At 43.5% G+C, this 18091-nt stretch overlaps 1 protein-coding gene across 1 annotated transcript; it reads right to left on the reverse strand.

Annotated features, from left to right (window-relative positions):
* Positions 1–3348: 3348 nt before the first annotated feature.
* Positions 3349–17346, reverse strand: Isy1 (ISY1 splicing factor homolog). The gene is made up of 11 exons (XM_051203336.1): positions 17262–17346; positions 15224–15246; positions 14650–14701; positions 14051–14116; positions 13570–13612; positions 11902–12014; positions 10067–10184; positions 6523–6645; positions 5707–5828; positions 4410–4496; positions 3349–4087 (listed from the first exon to the last, which is right to left on the reverse strand). Exons 1-11 carry the CDS (start codon positions 17262–17264, stop codon positions 3980–3982), a joined length of 858 nt encoding a protein of 285 aa, XP_051059293.1. The 5' UTR covers positions 17265–17346; the 3' UTR covers positions 3349–3979.
* Between the last annotated feature and the right edge of the window lie 745 nt (positions 17347–18091).

Consider the following 18091-nt stretch of genomic DNA (forward strand, 5'->3'; position numbering starts at 1 on the left):
AAAACAGAATGTCTGAGCCTCTTGAGATAACCCTTAAGCCTTCTGATGCTATTTAATTCAATAGATTTCATTAATGGTTGTGGCAGGGCCCTCGAACTATTCTAGTGCCTTGAGATCCATCCATGAACAAAATGCAAAATCTAAACCCTCCCCGGTAGGGAAGGGAAGAGGACCTCCCAAACCTAAGGAGACTACAGAGAGCAAGCCCATAGGCACCATCACCGCAGGTTCCATGACCAGGCTCACCGGCCAAGAAGATGAAAAGGCAAAGGCTGACCCATGGAGAAAGCAGAAGAGATGTTCACTCTGAGAACTCCATCCTTGTGAGAAATGCACAGCAGTTCCAGCCAGGAATCCCTAAAATGCCACTGAAAAGAACTTCCTGGTAGAGACCTACAGCCTCAAGAAACTGCCTCCATGCAATATGTAAACTGAACCAGAGTGGTGCCCTCCGTGAAGATGGCTCTGAAGTGGGGAGTACTCCTCAGCTGGGCCTAACTCAGAGTGAATGGAAAGGGGAGTTTTCAAGAGACAGGCAAGCATGGGAAAGAGGGACTGGCCTCTACTCTGCCCATCCCTAGCTGGAGCTAGTCTTGGGAAGGTATTTTGGTCTGTATCTGGGTTGTGTCAGCAAAAGCCAACCCATTACCTTTATTTATGGAGTACCAAGACTTTTTAAATTGGACTATGAACCCAGGTATGGTGGTGAACACCTGTAATCCCAGCTCATGGAAGACTGAGACAGGAGGATTGCCTTGAGTGTCATTTAGGGATATACAGAAGACACTGTCTCAAAAAAATTCAAAAACAAACAAATAAAAACACTGTGCCTATGGGTGAGGGACACATGACTCAGGAAATGTATTAAAATCATTAAAATGGGGGAATGGGGGTTGAAGAGATAGACTAGAGATAAAATGCCTGCTGGGAAAGCATGAGAACCAGAATTTGGATTTCCAATGTTAGTGTAAAATGTCAGGTGATGTGCATAACTGTAACTACGGAGCTAAGCAGAGCAGACACAGATGGATCTTGGAGGCCTGGCCAGCTAGCCTAGCCAAAATGGCAAGCTCCAAGTTCAAATGAGAGTTTGTCCTCCTCCCCCTCTCCTCCCCCCCCCCCCCCCCCGTTTTTTCGAGACAAGGTTTCTCTGTGTAGCTTTGGCTGTCCTTGGAGCTCACTCTGTAGACCAGGCTGACCTCAAATTCAGAGATAACACCTGCCTCTGCCTACTGAGTGCTGGGATTAAAGGTGTACATGACCACTGCCCTTCTGACAGTCTTTAAAACAAAAACAAACAAACAAACAAAAAATGGAGAAAAATAGAGGACACCCAACATCAATCACTGACCTCTACCTATTAATCCATACATACACAGGCACAGGCACCTCCCCAACACACACACATACATGCACATATACCACACCCAACACACACCAAAAGGAGAAGAAAAAAAAAAACCACTAAAATGTACACTTTCGAGGAGAATATTCTTTTGTTGTTGTTTTATTTTTTTGAGACAGAGTTCTCTATGTAGCTTTGCAGCCTGTTCTGGAACTCACTCTGTAGACCAGACTGGCCTCAAAATGAGAGATCCTCCTGCCTCTGCCTCCCCAGTGCTGGGATTAAAGGCATGTGCCACCCCACTGCCAGCCCAGCTCAGCTCTGGGAGAGTATTCTATGCTGTGTAAATCACATTTTACCAATCTGCACTTCCTTTCTTTTGGCAGTAACTTTTTTAAAAGTACAGTGGCATATTTTTTTTAAAATGCATTATGCTCATTTGAGATGGGACAATTCAAATTATACTCAATAAACTACTTTTCCTATAAAAATATTAAGTCCTATTTCAAATGCAAATTTTGAAATAAAGCATACCTCAAACTTAAGTAACCCAAAGATTTAAAGATCTTATTTTTTATTTGTGTGTATGTCTGGATGTCACATGTGTGCAGGTGCTTGCAGAGGCCAGAAGAGGGAACTGGATACCACAGAGTCACTTATGACTCTGAACCATAACCACAGACTCAGATCCTCTGTAAGTTACTCAATGGCTCTTAACCACTGAGCCATATCTCAAGTACTACACTAGACTTTTTTTGTTTTGTTTTTCGAGACAGGATTTCTCTGTATTGTTTTGGAGCCTTTCCTGGAACTCACTCTGTAGACCAGGCTGGCCTCAAACTCACAGAGATCTGCCTGCATCTGCCTCCCGAGTGCTGGGATTAAAGGTGTGCACCACCAACACCCGGGAGAACTTTTTTTTTTAACATAAGATTTAATTAGCCAGGAAGTAGTGAAGCACACCTCAGAACTAGAGTTACAAGTAGTTATGAGCTACCCTATGTGGGTGGTGGGAACTAAACCCAGGTCCTCTGCAATGACAACATTGAGCCATCTTTCCAGGCCTCTGGATTTAAAGCAACTTAGTGGTGGGTGAGCTGAATGGATATTAATAGTCACTGTCACATGGTGACATCATCGTAGCTGATAAATAGCAGATATCCCATAATCACCATTCTGTGTGTTTCAGAGCTTCCCCCACCCTATCCCCAGTGGCTAAAAAGACAATTGTGCCCTCTTCCTTCTTTTCCTTGTTTCTTTTGTGTCTTTTTTCTCTCTAAACTTATCTTAAAATACATAACAACACTCTAACTTCCCTTATGTGTCACCAAAGCTAATCCAAAAAATAAGCCCCCAATCAAAAATAGACCTGGAAAAAAATTAGCACAAAGATGTCAAATACCAACCATGATATCCTATGTTCTTAATACAGGAGTCAGGCAGCACAGCCATGACTTGATGCGCCTCCAACAAGGCCACTTACAGCAACACAGCTCTGCCATCCTCCATGATGTTGCTCCCACGGGCAAACTCTTCCTAGCCCCTAAAGAGCCTACATTCTTTCCATGGAACAAGCTTCTCCAAACCAAGGGCCCTTGTTCCCTCAGCCTGGGTTGGATCCCTGCCACTTACTATGCCACTGGCCATCCAGATGCTCCCACCATCCTCAGAACAGGAAGCCTGCAGCTCACACTGCTCAGGCTTAAGAGACCTTGCAAGAGGTTCCCGTTAGGTAGCAAAGACTCAGCTCAGAGTAGAGCTTTGGATTCAGTTACTTAGGGTGTATAATGTGTACCCACAAAGGCCAGCACATAGCCATTCTCAGCTGTAAATAATCTGACTGTATGCCCATGCCAGGTGGAGCCTTGGGATCTGTATGATGCCTGGCACCACAATCATTCTACACGACTCCCCACCACCCCCTGCAGTGTTCCGTGCCTTCCATGACTGACGTCGCACCATCTCAGCCTACTTACACCACAGGATAAGGTCCAAGCACAGACCTTATTAAAAATTTTAATAAAAGCAGCTTTCTCTGAAACAAGTTATAATAGTAAAGTTGCAAACTTAGAATTCCTGTCCACAAGACAGGAGAGGGAAAAGCGGTCACACAGAGGGGACCGTGACAAAGTGAAGCAGTGCCCAGCACAAGGGGGCGTCTCTACTGCTGACAGTGGAGTCCCATCTCAGGGCAGACACACCATCTTCCAGAGAACATGTCTCTGGATTTGAATATGATTTGAATAAGAAGCATTCATTTTTAATACTGGTTACTAATTAATCCTTCTCTCTTCCCAAAATCATAGTACAAGGCAGAACTTTCAGACAGAGTTGATTTTACACATTCCAAAATAAAAATAAATGGATCCATATGGTAGCAAAAGGTATCTGTAAAAGGTGATGGTTAGTCTTCGGCATCCTGACAGCTTACTGGAAAGTCAGGAACAGGACCTTACCATCAGGCCAGCTCACATATCCAGAAAAGGAGGGAGAAGAGATGAAGGATGAGAAAGGCACAGGGCCCCCAGCACTTAGCCAGCCTAGCAACAACCTAGGGTAGCAATGAGGATGATAGGCCCAGGGTGGGTCACAAGCACAACCACCAGATCTCCCAGAGTCCAAGAAGGGCTCATCCTAGTACCCCAGGAGCCGCTTGGCTTCTTCACTCTGTGCCTGCAGGGTCTCACTTGCATATTTCTGGAGCAGTTCCATTTTCTTCCTCCGTACAAGCGCCTCCTCGATCTGTGAACACCAGCAGTGAAGAAGTTAGCCCTTGGCAAGGCCTCCACCTCTACCACAACCCAAGCAGGGAATACCTACAGGGACACAGTCAACAAGTCTGACTCTCACTGAACTTACTCCCTCTGGGAAAGTTCAGTCAAAGCTCATGCTGTCAGTTCTGTCTAGAGGGTTCTGACCTTCACGGTTCCCACACCCCTCTGTGTTCACGATGAGTGCTACAGTCAGGATCAAAGGCTGCATGGTAGGATGGAAGGACAAGGAACACCCGGGAAGATGAGCCAAGCTGGAGGAATGGCTCCACTGGGCATAGCATCCAGCCTACCTCCTGCTGCGATGGCACCGGAACATGAGCAATAAACTTCTGCTGACCATCTTCCCCTGCCTTCTCTTGGCTGCCTTCCTCATCAGACTGAAGAAGACAAACATACAACCCATGAGCAAGTCACCACTGTGCACATAAGCACTCACACCTCTGTAGGCCTGGTATCACAAACCTTTAACCTTCCACTTGGGAAGCTGAGGCAAGAGGCCCACTTCAAGTGCCAGTCAGCCTGTCTCCAAAATTAATAAAAAACAAAAGCACCAGCTAGACATTGGTGGTGCACGTCTTTAATCCCAGCACTCGGGAGGCAGAAGCAGGAGGATCTCAGTGCCAGGACAGGCTCCAAAACAATACAGAGAAACCCTGTCTCAAAAAAACAAAAAAGGACAGTGGGGCTGGAGAGCAATTTTCATTGTTGTTGTTTTTTTGGTTTATTGAGACAGTTTCTCTATAACAGCACTAGCTGTCCTGGAACTAGCTCTGTAAACCAGGCTGGTCTCGAACTCACAGAGATCTACCTTCTCTGCCTCCGCTGGGATTAAAGGCATGTGCCACCAATGCCCAGCCAGGAGAGCAATTTTAAGGCCTGTCTGAACAACTTAGTGAAACTCTATCTCAAAATAGAGACCTAGAGATGGTGTTCAGTGGCAGGTTACTTCCCCTGGTACCACAAAAACAAGCAAACAAACAAAGCCTAAATTATTTAAAATGACGTAGGCAGGAATCTCCATATCTTGCTACACATTCACTAAGTCATCAAACCTGTCTCCAAACCTGCTTCTTTGCCAGTAACATACAGCAAGTTCTATCAACTGTACATGGGAAATCTGCCTCATCTCAGAACAGCAAATCAGATGTGTTCTGATTAGTCCCAGCAGCAAGGCCACGCTGGACAACAGAAGAGTCTGGAGCCCAAAGGCTCTGCATGAGAGATGTGGACCACAGCCCTATCACAGGTCATAAGCCTCTGCAGAAGCACATGGGCCTGTTTCCATCTGTGAAATGAGCGTGGAAGACTACTACAGACTACTTCTGTGAGCCACGGAAGTGCTGAAGTCATGGACTAAAGCTTATGTGATCTCAACTGGATTTACAAACTGTCCCACGTTATTCAAGAGAATTAATCCGTTGGAAGGAAGCTAACAAAGGCTCCCTTAGCCCTCCTGTCTGGAACCCTCCCTGTACTCCTGCAAAGGGTCATCACAGCCATCCTGGAGGTGAGGAAGCTGGGCTCTGAGCCACGGCCCAGCCTCCTCCCTGGTCTACTCTGAAGCACCGACAGGACCCATGCCAGTACCTCCTCCTCGGTGACAGCATAGATGTTGACCTCCTCTTCCTCTTCCTCCTCCTCTTCTTTTTCTCCCCTTGCCAGCCGAGCCTCTCTCTCTGCTTTCCATTTTCCCAGCAGCTCAGCCCTGACTGAAGACAAATGAGAATAAAGGTTATTTAAAAACATTTCACTGGGCTGGGAGGCCAAGATCTTCCCTCTGGAAAAGGACATCCTGATTCTGCCCTGGAGGGTGAAAAATGGCTACAAAGGACTGTCTGTCATACAATTCCTCTAGGCCTAAGTAGGTGCAAGGCAGTTTTTGTAGGAATGTTTCCCAATACTTTCCAGTGGCTGACTGACATACACACATGAAAAAGGAAAGGATACACGCATGCTGGGTCCCACCCTCACTATGCACATCCAAATTCCTGTGGGTACTGATATGGACACACATCTCAAGCTGGCATGGTGTGCTCTGCAAGGAAGGAAGCACTCACTGGTACAGATACCACCCTCTCCATCAGTAAGCTTGTCAGCTGTGCAAAAAGCAGATCTAAAAGCTCCTGACATGTGTGCTACTAAACAAGTTCAACAAAAGCTAGCTTAGAAGATCTAGACAGTGACCTCCCAGAAACAGGAAGATCTGTGACTTCACCTGCTGTTCTGAGCCCAGCATGACCTGACTCCCTCACCTGCCATCCAGATGTCAGATCACTAGCAGCCCACTGAAGACCCTTAGCAACAATAAAAGCCAGCTTTTGGTATCATGCACTGTTTTAAATCCTTTTTAAGGGAGAGAACAGAACCCAGGTGCCAGCTACAGTGACATGCCCAAAGACATACGTTTCTTTTCATAGTCTTGTTCCAAAGGCACAATGACTCCATCATCTTCATCCAGGTAACCATAATATTCAAAGTCAATCGCCTTCATGAGCTCAGCACGTGTCTTTCTGGGAGGAGGAAGGGCTACAAGAAATGGCAGCAACTTAGCTGGATTCCCGTCAGCATCATCCTTGAGCCAAATCTTTTCTCCATACAGTGCTAGAGCCACAAATGACACATGGCCATGGAAATGCCACCAAGTCAGCATTTCTCTATGTCATATATGGGATCAAGAGAGTGGAACCATCTTTCCTAAAGCTGAAGTTTGGGTCCAATGAATAGAAGTTAATTAAAGAAGTCTATCTTTGGCTAAGGGTATAAGCCAATGATTAGAATCCCTGTTTCATATGCTGGAGGCCCTGGGTTCAATCCTCAACATTATAAAAACAGATAAATAACAAATAAATAAATGGAACCTACATGATTTAAATAACTAGAACTGGAGATTTAGATAAATGATGAACTGTGTTAAACAAGCCCAAGGCCCCAGGTTCAATCTGAAGCACCTTCTAGCAATACCCTCAAACCACAAGTTCATAATAAAGTTTTATCGGCAGAGAAATATATCCCAGAACTATTCATACAACAGTGAAAACACTAGGGATAACCTAACCTAATATTAGAAATGTCAGCATGGGATACTCTGAAATAGCTTTAGCGCTCCTTTACAAAGTGTTTTGAAGCATAGGAAATGGTACAATGCTGACTGACACAAAATCAATACACAGAACAAGAAACCATAAAAGGGCAAAGGAGAGCACTCTGAAGAAAACAATTCAGACTAAGGACAACTATCAAGAATATGAATGTATTTATCAAAGAGAAATCAAATGGAAATTATAAACTAACATTGGTGAGAGAATGGAAATGTGGGAACTAGAGAAATGGCTCAGAGGTTATGCCACCTCACTGTTCTTCCGGAGGACCTGGGCTTGGTTCCCAGCATCCACATGATGGCTCATAACCATCTCTAACTTCAGATCCACGGGGATGAATCTAACACCTTCTTCTGACTCTTGAGGGGCGCTGCATGCATGTGCAGAGACACACATATAGGCAAAACACCCATGTAAGGAGTAAGGTTTTTTCTGCCTGCCTCCTGGTCTGTTCTGCCACCGCGCCAGCCCCAAATAATACACAGAGACTCTGTATTTGATACAATGCTGTTGGCCCTTAATTATTAACCCATTTCTGCTGTTCTATGTATTTCTCTTACCGGGGAGCAGGCCGGCATACTGCTTTCTCCAGATTCTCCATCTTGACCCCTCCTCCTTACTGCCTCTTTCCTCCTCGTCTCCTAGCCCCGCCTATCTTGCTTTCCTATTGGCCAACAGTGCTTTATTCATTAAACCAGTATGAGAAACATATTTACAAAATCGCCTCTCCATCACACCTACATACATAAAATATAATCTCAAAAAAATTTAAGGAAAAATGCAAATGTGTGAACATTTTCATTGGTAATTAAATTTAATTATCAACTTTACTAACCAAATAAATAAACAGGAAATGGTAACAAACATCCCTAATTCTAGCACTTGAGAGACTACATAAGTTCCAGGCTGGCTTCTTGCTACCTAGTAAGACCCTGTCTCAAAACAAAACAGGGAGGTGACTTAACAGCTAAAAGTGCTTGCTAAGCAAGCCTGACAACCTCACTTCAATCCCCAGAACCCATGTAAAGAAGCCAGATGCAGTAACACATCTATCTGTAAATCCAGACTTCCTGCATCACAATGGGAAACAGAAACAGAACTGCTAGAAAACTTGAGGGTCATCTAGCCTAGGAGACACAGCAATAAGAAAGGCAGGAGAGAACCAACTCCCACATACACACTGGAGCACACACGTCCTGCACATACACACACAGACACATATACATCACTTTTTTAAAATCACAAAATCCATTACTCAGGAGGCAGAGGCAGGTGGATCTCTTGAGTTCCATGTCATCCAGAATTACACAGAAAAACCTTTTTCTCAAAAAATAAATAAATAACCTAATAATGATAATTATGAGAACTAGAAATAAAGCCCTATCAATACTACCAATAGAATGGTGAAATAAGGCTAATTCACACCACAATGATCCTTATGATGTACTTTAATTCTTCACAACCAATTATGCAGTAGCTTTTAAGTGCTACTTAAGTGGTGACCAAGGAGTGTCAGAGCAGGCATCGAACAATCATGTTTTGGCAGACCTCTACTCACTCACTGCCCATAGTTGGTAATGGCAACTTTATCAGCCACTTCAGTTCATGTCCTGTGAAGAGGTGGTCATCATACCGGCTAAAGCAAAACACTGCCTTCCGCCTGACCACAGGGCCTAGCTTTAAAGTACAATCACGTGAAAGAAAAGGTACACTTTTAGCCAACTGAGACTGACTGATCTTTCATATAATATGAAAAAAAAATAAATAAATAAGCCTTGAAAGGGGCCTAGAAGGAAACATGAAGATACTGGTTCTTAGTCATCTCTGCTGGAGTTCTACATTGGGGCAGCAAGGGGACTTAAAGCTTTCCTTAATTATACTGAGTAAGAGTGACTTGTGCATACTGCTCTTGAGCCAGGCATGGTGGCACAGGAGACTGAGGCAGGCTATCTTTTTAGTCTTTGAGCTCACAAGATTAGACATGCCTGGGTAACACTGAAAGACTCTTATGTCAACAAAACCTACAACAGAAATAAAAATGTATGTGGAGGACTGAAGATGTCAATCATTGGTAGAGTGCTTGCCAATCATGTACAAGGTCTAAGGGGGTTCAATTCTTCTTCTTCCCCCCCCCCCCCCAGTTTTTTTAAGACAGGGTTTCTCTGTATAGCCCTGGCTGTCCTAAAATTCACTCTATAGACCAGGCTGGTCTTGAACTCACAGAGATCCACCCACCTCTGCCTCCTGAGTGCTGGGATTAAAGGTATATGTCACCACGGCCTGGCTTAGGATTCAATTCTTAACACAGAAGAAAAATTAAATACATTTATAAGAAAGTAAATGGGGCAATGAGATGGCTCAGAGAGTACAGGCACTAACCATGAGGCTTGATGGCACACAATGGAAGCAGAGAACTCCTCTAAGTTGTCCTCTGATAACCATACAAACCCTCACAACAATAAACACTCATTAATTACAATAAAGAAGGATGAAAAGTAAATGCAAACAACAACAACAACAAGCCAACATGGTGACACAGGTCTGTAAACCCAGAATTCTGAAGGCTGAGGTTGAAGTTAGAAGGCAAGTTTGAGGCCAGGCGGAACAAAGTCTTAAAAACAGAGGCTAGGTGTCTATAATCCTAGCAGGTGGAGGCAGGAAGATCAGGAGTTCAAAGCCTGGGTTACATGAGACCATGTTCCAAAAATATAAAATTAAGAATAAAATCTGAAAAGTATTTTTTTTAAATCTGGATACAGTAATTCCTACACTGTGTAGCATGTAGTATACTTCTCTCTCTCACTAGCAGGAATTAAAGGCCAATGCTTTCTCAAGCATGAGTTACTTACGTTCTTTCTCGAACAGCTCTCTGACACCAGGCAAGTCTTTTGCTGCCCCAAAGTACTTGTAACCACGGTTTCCTGGGACTTCTTTACCCTCATGATCCAGCATCTTAGGGCCAACTTTCTTATTGAGAAAGAAAAAGGAAACATGGATCTGACACATAATCCTATTTTCCTATGTTTACAAACATATTTTGAGATAATTATGTCACATGTGGAAAACACCCCATACAAAAATGGATTTTTCTAAACCATTAAATATTAACCCAGGGCTAGAAAAGTGATCAGGACTACAGTGCTTGTCTATTATGCAAACAGCCTTGGTTCAAGCACCACAAAAACACAAGTTTAAAAAAGAAAAAAGGCCTGACACGGAAGCATACACCTCTCATTTCAGCACTGCACTGAGGGGGCTAAAGAAGTAGGCTTGATGACCTGAGTTCAATTCCCCAGGACCCACATGGTAGAAGAGAAAAAATGACTTCTACAAGCTATCCTCTGACCACCAAATGTACATTGTGGCACATACATGCACACATACACACATATACACATACACACATAGATAGATAGATAGATAGATAGATAGATAGATAGATAGATAGATAGATAGATAATCATTAAAAAAAAATGAAAAACCAAAAGGAAAAATCCACATGGATGAGGATGTAGCTCAGCACAGTGTTTGTCTAGCCCAAACAAAACTGGGTGTGGTGGTACATACCTATAATCCCAGCACTTGAGAACCTGAGACAGGAAGACTGCCACAAATCCAAGGCTAGGTTGGACTATATACAGCATGGGCTACAGAATGAGGCTTAGATTCAAAACAAAAACAGGAAAACAGCCAAAAAAGAAAGAAAAAAGAAAAAGCATACCTTGGGGCACAAAGCTAAAGCTCAATCAGTAGAGGCCTTGCCTAGCTTGCACAAGGTCCTAGGGTCAATCCCCAGCAGCACATAAAACCAGGTATAGTGGTACATGCTAGAAGCTCCAGCACTCAGGGGGTAGAGGCAGGAGGCAGCAGTTACTTTGGAGGCTAACCTTGGTTACTTTGAGGCCAACCTGACTACATGACATACTGTCTCAAAAGAAAAACAAATAAAAATAATAATAAACATCAAATTAAGACAGGATGGAAAATGCCAAAGTACATCACAGAATGTCCTCAGCACACTGTGTGCAACAGATTGCAGTATACAGTGTGTATTATGGGGCTAGAGAAATAGCTCAGATCTTAGTAATATACACTGCTCTTTTCAGAAGATCTGAGCACCCACATCAGGCAGCTCACAATGATCTGTAACTCCCGCTCCAGAGCTCAGACTCCTCCTTTGACCTCTATGGGCACCAACACTCCAGTCTTTGTTCTCCCCACTTGGTCCATCCCTCCTCCTCCTCCACCCCCCATGACTGGTGGTGCAAGACTTTAATCCCAGCAATGCTAGATGGGTATCTATGAGTTTGAGGCCAGCCTTATCTACATAGTGAGTTCCAGTATAACATAACCTTACTATAACCATAATACTAAGGGGGGAAAAACCCACAACAGACAGCACTGTCTCTGGGGAGCTCAAAAAAGAATGTGAGGTGGCCATGGCTATTTTAAACAGGTACCCTGCCTAGGCCAAGGCCTGAGCCATGTAGTGTTTCAGGATTATGCCATCATCCTTTGCACAGGCATTCTCCCATACGTAACAGCTGCTTTTTCAAACCCTCTATCAATACCAGCTGGCTCCTCTTGGAGAGGCATGAACTGAACCTATAGGAATGCACAGCCAGCACACTGTTCAACAAGCTCAGATATGTCTCAGGGACCACGGGAACTAAAGGCTACTTACTCCATAATCAGGACCACCCAGTTCCTTGATCCGGACTTCCCAGTGGCCTTTCTCCCTTAGGAGTTTGTTAATTTCATCATTCAGGTCTCGAATTCGGAATTCCCCTAAACCAGCTAGGAAACAAAACTGTTAATGTCATTTCTTCAATATGGCATGCCCTAAAACACTGAATGTCAATACTTCCATAGCTTTACAATGGATGGAAACATCCCAATGGTCTACTACCTAAAACTGCTCATTTAAATTGATAAGGCCTGGTGTGGTAGTACATGCCTTTAATCCCAGCATTCAGGAAGCAGAGGTAGGCAAAGCTCTGTGAGTTCAAGGCCAGCCTGGCAAACACAGCAAATTCCAGCCTAGCCAGGGAGACCCTGTCTCAAGAATAAAAATTTTAAAATAAATAAATTAACAAGGAAAGTCATCAACACCCAAATAAAGGAAGACCAAGTACTATAAACAGAGACTCCCAATAGTGTAGGATTAAAAAAAATTATTTAAGAAAACTTCACCCTGGGTAGCAACCAAAACGATGTAAATGGAAGCACTTCTATATTTTTTCCCCACCATTAAAATGCACCTGTTAAGGTGGTACCAACAGTTAAGTCTCTGAGGCAAGCAAAGTCTGAGTGGGTCTGGTTTCAGCACCAGTGGCCAGCACCACCCTGTGCTGCTTTAGCACTTTGGAGAAAGCAGATAGTCTAAGGGACCGGCTGCAAAGGAAAAGCACAAAGAGAGGAGGAAGTGCTGACTATGGTGGCTAAGGACTGGACACAGATGGACACCCCAGCAAAGAAGGTAAGAGGGTCACTGGTGACCACACAGTCGGAAAACCTTCAAGAGTCCCTGCAAGACCTTTCTGGGGCAAAGCTAAATGGAAAGCTGAAAACGGTTATGTGGGAACACTGCAGGGAGACAGGCAACCTCAATCAGTCTGTGGTGACAACCTACACAGATACATAAATCAGCCCAAATTCAGCCCACTTTATGTTGGAAATGGCCTGCTTCATCCTGAATAAGTCTATTTAAATAAAGAAGAAAAGATAACAATGAAGAGAGAGCTCTGTAGTTAAGGGCATTTGCTGCTCCTGCAGAGAACCAGTTTGTTCCCAGCACCCACACCAGGCAGCACATATGCCTGTAACTCCAGCTGCAGAGGATCTGATGTGCTCTTCTAGCCTCGGCAGGCACCGCATCCACATGCACAGACACACACAGGCATATGCATAATTGAAAATAAAATAAATCTTTAAAAATTAAAAGAAAGAAAAACATCAGCTGTTATGGATCACCGAGTTCCAGGCCAGCCTGCTCTGCAGAGTGAGTTCCAGGACAACCAGGACTACACTGAGAAACCCTATCTCAGAAAAAAAAAAAAAAAAAAAAAAAAAAAAAAGTGGGATGTTATTAGGTGCTTTACCCTATAAATGTCAACCAGGTCAAGCTGACTGACAATTTAATTTGTTTGTTTGTTTTAGCCTCCTGTGTGCTGTGTAGCTGTGAGGATGCCTTTCAGCTTTGGCATGCATGCACAACACTTGGGCCAGTGTTTACATTCCATAATGACCTTGCTAATTCCCTATGTGCTTGTCTTACTAGTCATTAGAAATGAGAGCAGAGGCCCCACTCCTAACTGTATTCTATAACACTGTACAGCATTAGTCAGCTTACCATTCTGAATCTGAGCAACTTTTTTTGAGATCTCTCCAATAATCTGTGGGAAAATAGATAGTAACAGGCACATTTTCACAATTGTTGAACATATCTGAAAGCACAGTAAAACTGTAATTCACAACTAACAAAAATACTATAGGTGTGGTAGAGGTAGAGCACACCATTACTCACACTACTGGGGAGGCAGAGGCAGGCAGATCTCTGTGTTTTCAAGGCTGGTTTGGCCTACACAGTTAATTCTAGACCAGCCAGGACTACAAAGTGGGACCATGTCTCAAAAAACAAAAACAATGCTGGGATTTGGTAGTGCACACCTTAATCCCACACTTGAGAGGTGAAGGCAAACAGATCTCTGTGAGTTAAAGGCCAGACTGGTATATATAAGGACATCCAGGGACACAAAGAAGATCCAGTCTCAAAAAATAACCTAAAATTCTGGTTAATAATCATGTGATAAAAAGATTTATCCAGAACACACCTGTCGTCTCCATTTCTCAGCTTTGGGCAACTCAGTACATTCGGAAGCAAGAAAGGGTCTTCGTTCCTAAAAAGAATGAGAGTAACACATGTTGTCTCTAGGCTCTACACACACTTAAATAACAACCACAAACAATTCAGGCTTGAGACCTGAAATATTTAATGTTTTAAATATACTTGAAGTACTGTGCTAGAAGATACTCAATTCCTAACCCTAACTTTACAATCTCTTCTTAGGAACTATAGAATTTGGAAACATAATTACTCAAGGAAATGTCTTGTTAAAATAAACACATACATGTATGAAATCTCACCAGGCCCACCCTCTACCTTCTTATTGTCAACATTAGAGCTACAATAATAAGGGAACCCAGACATCACTTTAGATTAAAAAAAAAAAAAAAAAAAAAAAAGATGGAAAAAGCAGGAGCCATATAACCACTCTACCCCAACAGAAGAGAGGAACATCATGCTGAAGTTCAAGTGTACTAAGTCTTCAACAAGTACAGTTAGTTAGGAGCAGATGGAAGTTTGAAGCCAACTCAAGGAGTTTCAATGCATTTCCGCTTGACACTTCCCAGAGGATGAGACTTCACTTACCTTGACTTTTCCCTCTTCTAGCTGAGCTTGACGAAATCTTGCCAGGGCAGTCCTGCCAGGGACACAAAGAACCCCATTAGACTTCTTATCACACAAGTTCCTGGATGCAGCTGGTCTGCTTGTGACCACATCTGAAGTCAGTAGTGTAAATAGTAATAAGGAAACCAGAGTAGTTAAGAATTTTTGTATTTCAAGGGATAGGCCTCCAATGCTATCTGCATTTCTGAACACTAAGGTATCTACTTAACTATACTGCATATATAAACAGTGGGGAAACTCTATCAGACTACTATGATAAGCAATATACAGAAATGTTAGAAGATTAACAAAGATGCCCTTGCTGCCATCCCCAACCTATCCACAGGTGAAAAAATGTTTATCCAGGATAAGTTGTAGAGGATGTCAGAAAACATTAATGGAAAAAAAACAAACACAAGCAAACACAGGGATGCTATGTTAGCACATGGATAGAAGAAACCACTTCTAGAAAGACTCCTACTAAAGTGACCATGTACAAGTGCTATGCTTATTATTAAATCTCAACTATTTTAGCCCTAAGTAAGTTGATACTCACATGGCCTTTTCTGCATTTCGGGCCTAGATGGAGACAAAGGAAGAGAACAGTTTAGAATATCTGGGGGTTTTTTCCTTGACTTTAATATTTTTTTTTCAAACTCATACGTGTGCGCCTGCCTATGTATAGGTGCTCCATGTGTGTACAGTGGCCAGAGGGTAGAAGTAAACATCAGCTCCATGGAACTCAAGTACAGGCAGTGTAAGCCACCTGATATGGATGCTGGGAACCAAACCTGATCCTCTGCAAGAACAGTAAGCGTTTTTTAGCCACTAAGCCAACTCCTCAGTCCCTACAACACCTTTTATGACTTCTATTGTTTTCTATTTTTGTTATTTTTTAAATTATCTACTTTTTATAATCACACACGTGTAAAGTGTACTGTGATCATATCCATTAACCTCTCTGATCCCTTTCCCATCCCTACTAGGATTACACATGTACCACCATGCACAGCTCTGACCAGAAAACAGCATCACTGGCTGTGCCCTGCCAAGGGAACTGAAAGGAAAGTACACAAGACTGGTTTTTGTAAAGCAATTTTTGTGCAAATGCTGTCACATCAATGTTAAGTCAATGATCCCTAAATCACAGGGTCAGGAAAACAACATGTTTTTCTCAGTTGGGTTGTAGACTATATGATGAATTTGGGACTTGGATTTTGCTCCAAGTTCTTCCTCTCACCATCAAGAGACACAGCCTCGCTAAAAATCTTCACACCAAATATTGTAGCTCTTATCTTAAAATGCTGTGATGAGTTATTTAGATAATCAGATACATAGTTTACAGAGTTGACAAAATGAGCTTCATTTAATTTGCCCTTCAGATTCTCCCTTCCAACCACCTCTGAAAGAAACTTGGCAGGTAGTTGGTGGATAAATGAACATGGAAGGAGGGCAGGACACACCCTCCTTTAGAAACAGCTGCTTCAAGACCACTATTTTCTTTCCTTGTTAGGATTCTGTACTAACAGTCTATAGTGGCTTCCAAAACATCCTTTGTAATCATTCCATGGCATCATGTGCTTCCTAAATTTTTGTGTATCTATATTTAATAGGATAAATATCTATTACTATGTATGTATACAATATCATCCAAATAAGTGTATTAGTGGCTTTTTTTCTATTTAATATTGTAAAGTACCCCAGACAGGCAAGAAGACCTACATATTTGAATAAATGTACACATTTTGTATATATATTGACATGGTTATGTATATACTGAACAACTGTTTCATAAACATTGATATTCACATATGGGTAAATATCTACTAAAATGGGCTGGTTTTTGTGGATAAGACTATACAGACCTCAACACTAGATCTCAAAGATATTAATAAAACTCAGGGGTTTGAAAGCAAATCCGTATGCTTTTTAAGGGGAGTTTTAATATGTATAGATATGTATGAACGTTTTGCCTATTACATGTATGTGTACCACGTGAATGCCTAGTGCCCTCTAACTTCAGAAGTGGGTTTTGGATCCCCTAAAACTGGAGTTACAAATGATTGTGAGCCACTGTGGGTGCTGGGAACTGAAATTGTTCTTAACCACTGGGTCACCTCTCCAGCCCCCACAAGGATTTCACTTTGAAAATATAAAGTAACCACGTCTGTTTGTACCAACACTTCGTGTGATATATTTGCACATTGTACACTTCTTGAGCGAATGAAACTGAGGATCACCTCTCGACACTTCAGCCTATGCTAGTCACGGTGATGGCACACCTGTCTAGAGATTGCCAGACTCTGTCTCGGACACTAGGCAAGCAAAAGTGTGAAGACCCTGCTCATGAGAAGTTCCTATCTGCGAAGGCTGAGAACACGTGGGCGGGTCCTCGGCCCATTCAGTCCTATAAGATACTGTGCTTCATCCGGATGAACGACCAAGAGTAATTCAGCTCCACAACTCAGTTTTCTCCTGCAATCAACACCTATACTAGGCGGGAATAGAACCCCTGACTAGGCCTAGGACCCCGAGCCGCATCCTGGCCCGGGCCTCTCGAGCCCATGCTCCCGATCCCTCCCCACACCACTCACCATGGTGCCGGCAAGGGCGCCCGGGCGCCGCGCCCCAGCACAGTGTGCCTTGCTGTCCGGGACCAGGCGGGCCGGCGGGGGAACGGAAAACAGCTGACAGGATGATCTTTTTGTCGGAAGAACAAATGGAAGGACCGGAAGTTAAGGACCGGAAGCGAATGAATGAACGGGGGAGGGGCGAAAGACGCAATTGCGCTTCTGTGGGCGGTTTTCCGGCGGCGTCTGTCCAGTGCGTCATCTCTCGCGTACTTGGGTAAGACTACGCTTGCGCCGCGGGAATGAGTCTGTCAAGGTTTGGTTTTCTTCTCGTGGTAAGAACGGTCAGAGATTCGCCTGTCTCTGGCCTTCCTGATCCTTCTATGACAGCAGATGACCATTTTGAAAATGACTCCTCTGTCTCTCTGAATGCAATGAGTGTTCACGGCCACTCCAGGCCCTGCAGGAAGTACTGTCGCCTGCGTGGACTCGGGTCCCTGACACACCTTCAGGTGCCGGCGCTGGCTGGGGAGCCAGTGGAGCAAACCTGCCTTCCCGGGAGGCTAATTTATAGCTGCCTGTCATTTACTTGGAGCTGAACAATGCCTGAGGCCATCTCTCCTCCTTTTAGGAAACGTGTAATTATCATTATAATTTATTGTTCCCAAGAAACCGACAAGATGAATGTGATCGTGAAAGAAACATGTGAGCCAACGAATGAGACCTTTCTCCCAGAAGCCAGAAACCACTCTCTTTTAAAATACAAACTTAAGGCTAGGCTTGCTGGCCCATGCCTTTAATCCCCTGGTTTTGTTTTTGTGAGTCTGAGGACAGCCTGGTCATATAGAGTTCCA

Source organism: Phodopus roborovskii, unplaced genomic scaffold (genome assembly GCF_943737965.1).
Source record: "Phodopus roborovskii unplaced genomic scaffold, PHOROB, whole genome shotgun sequence".
NCBI classification, from domain to species: domain Eukaryota; kingdom Metazoa; phylum Chordata; class Mammalia; order Rodentia; family Cricetidae; genus Phodopus; species Phodopus roborovskii.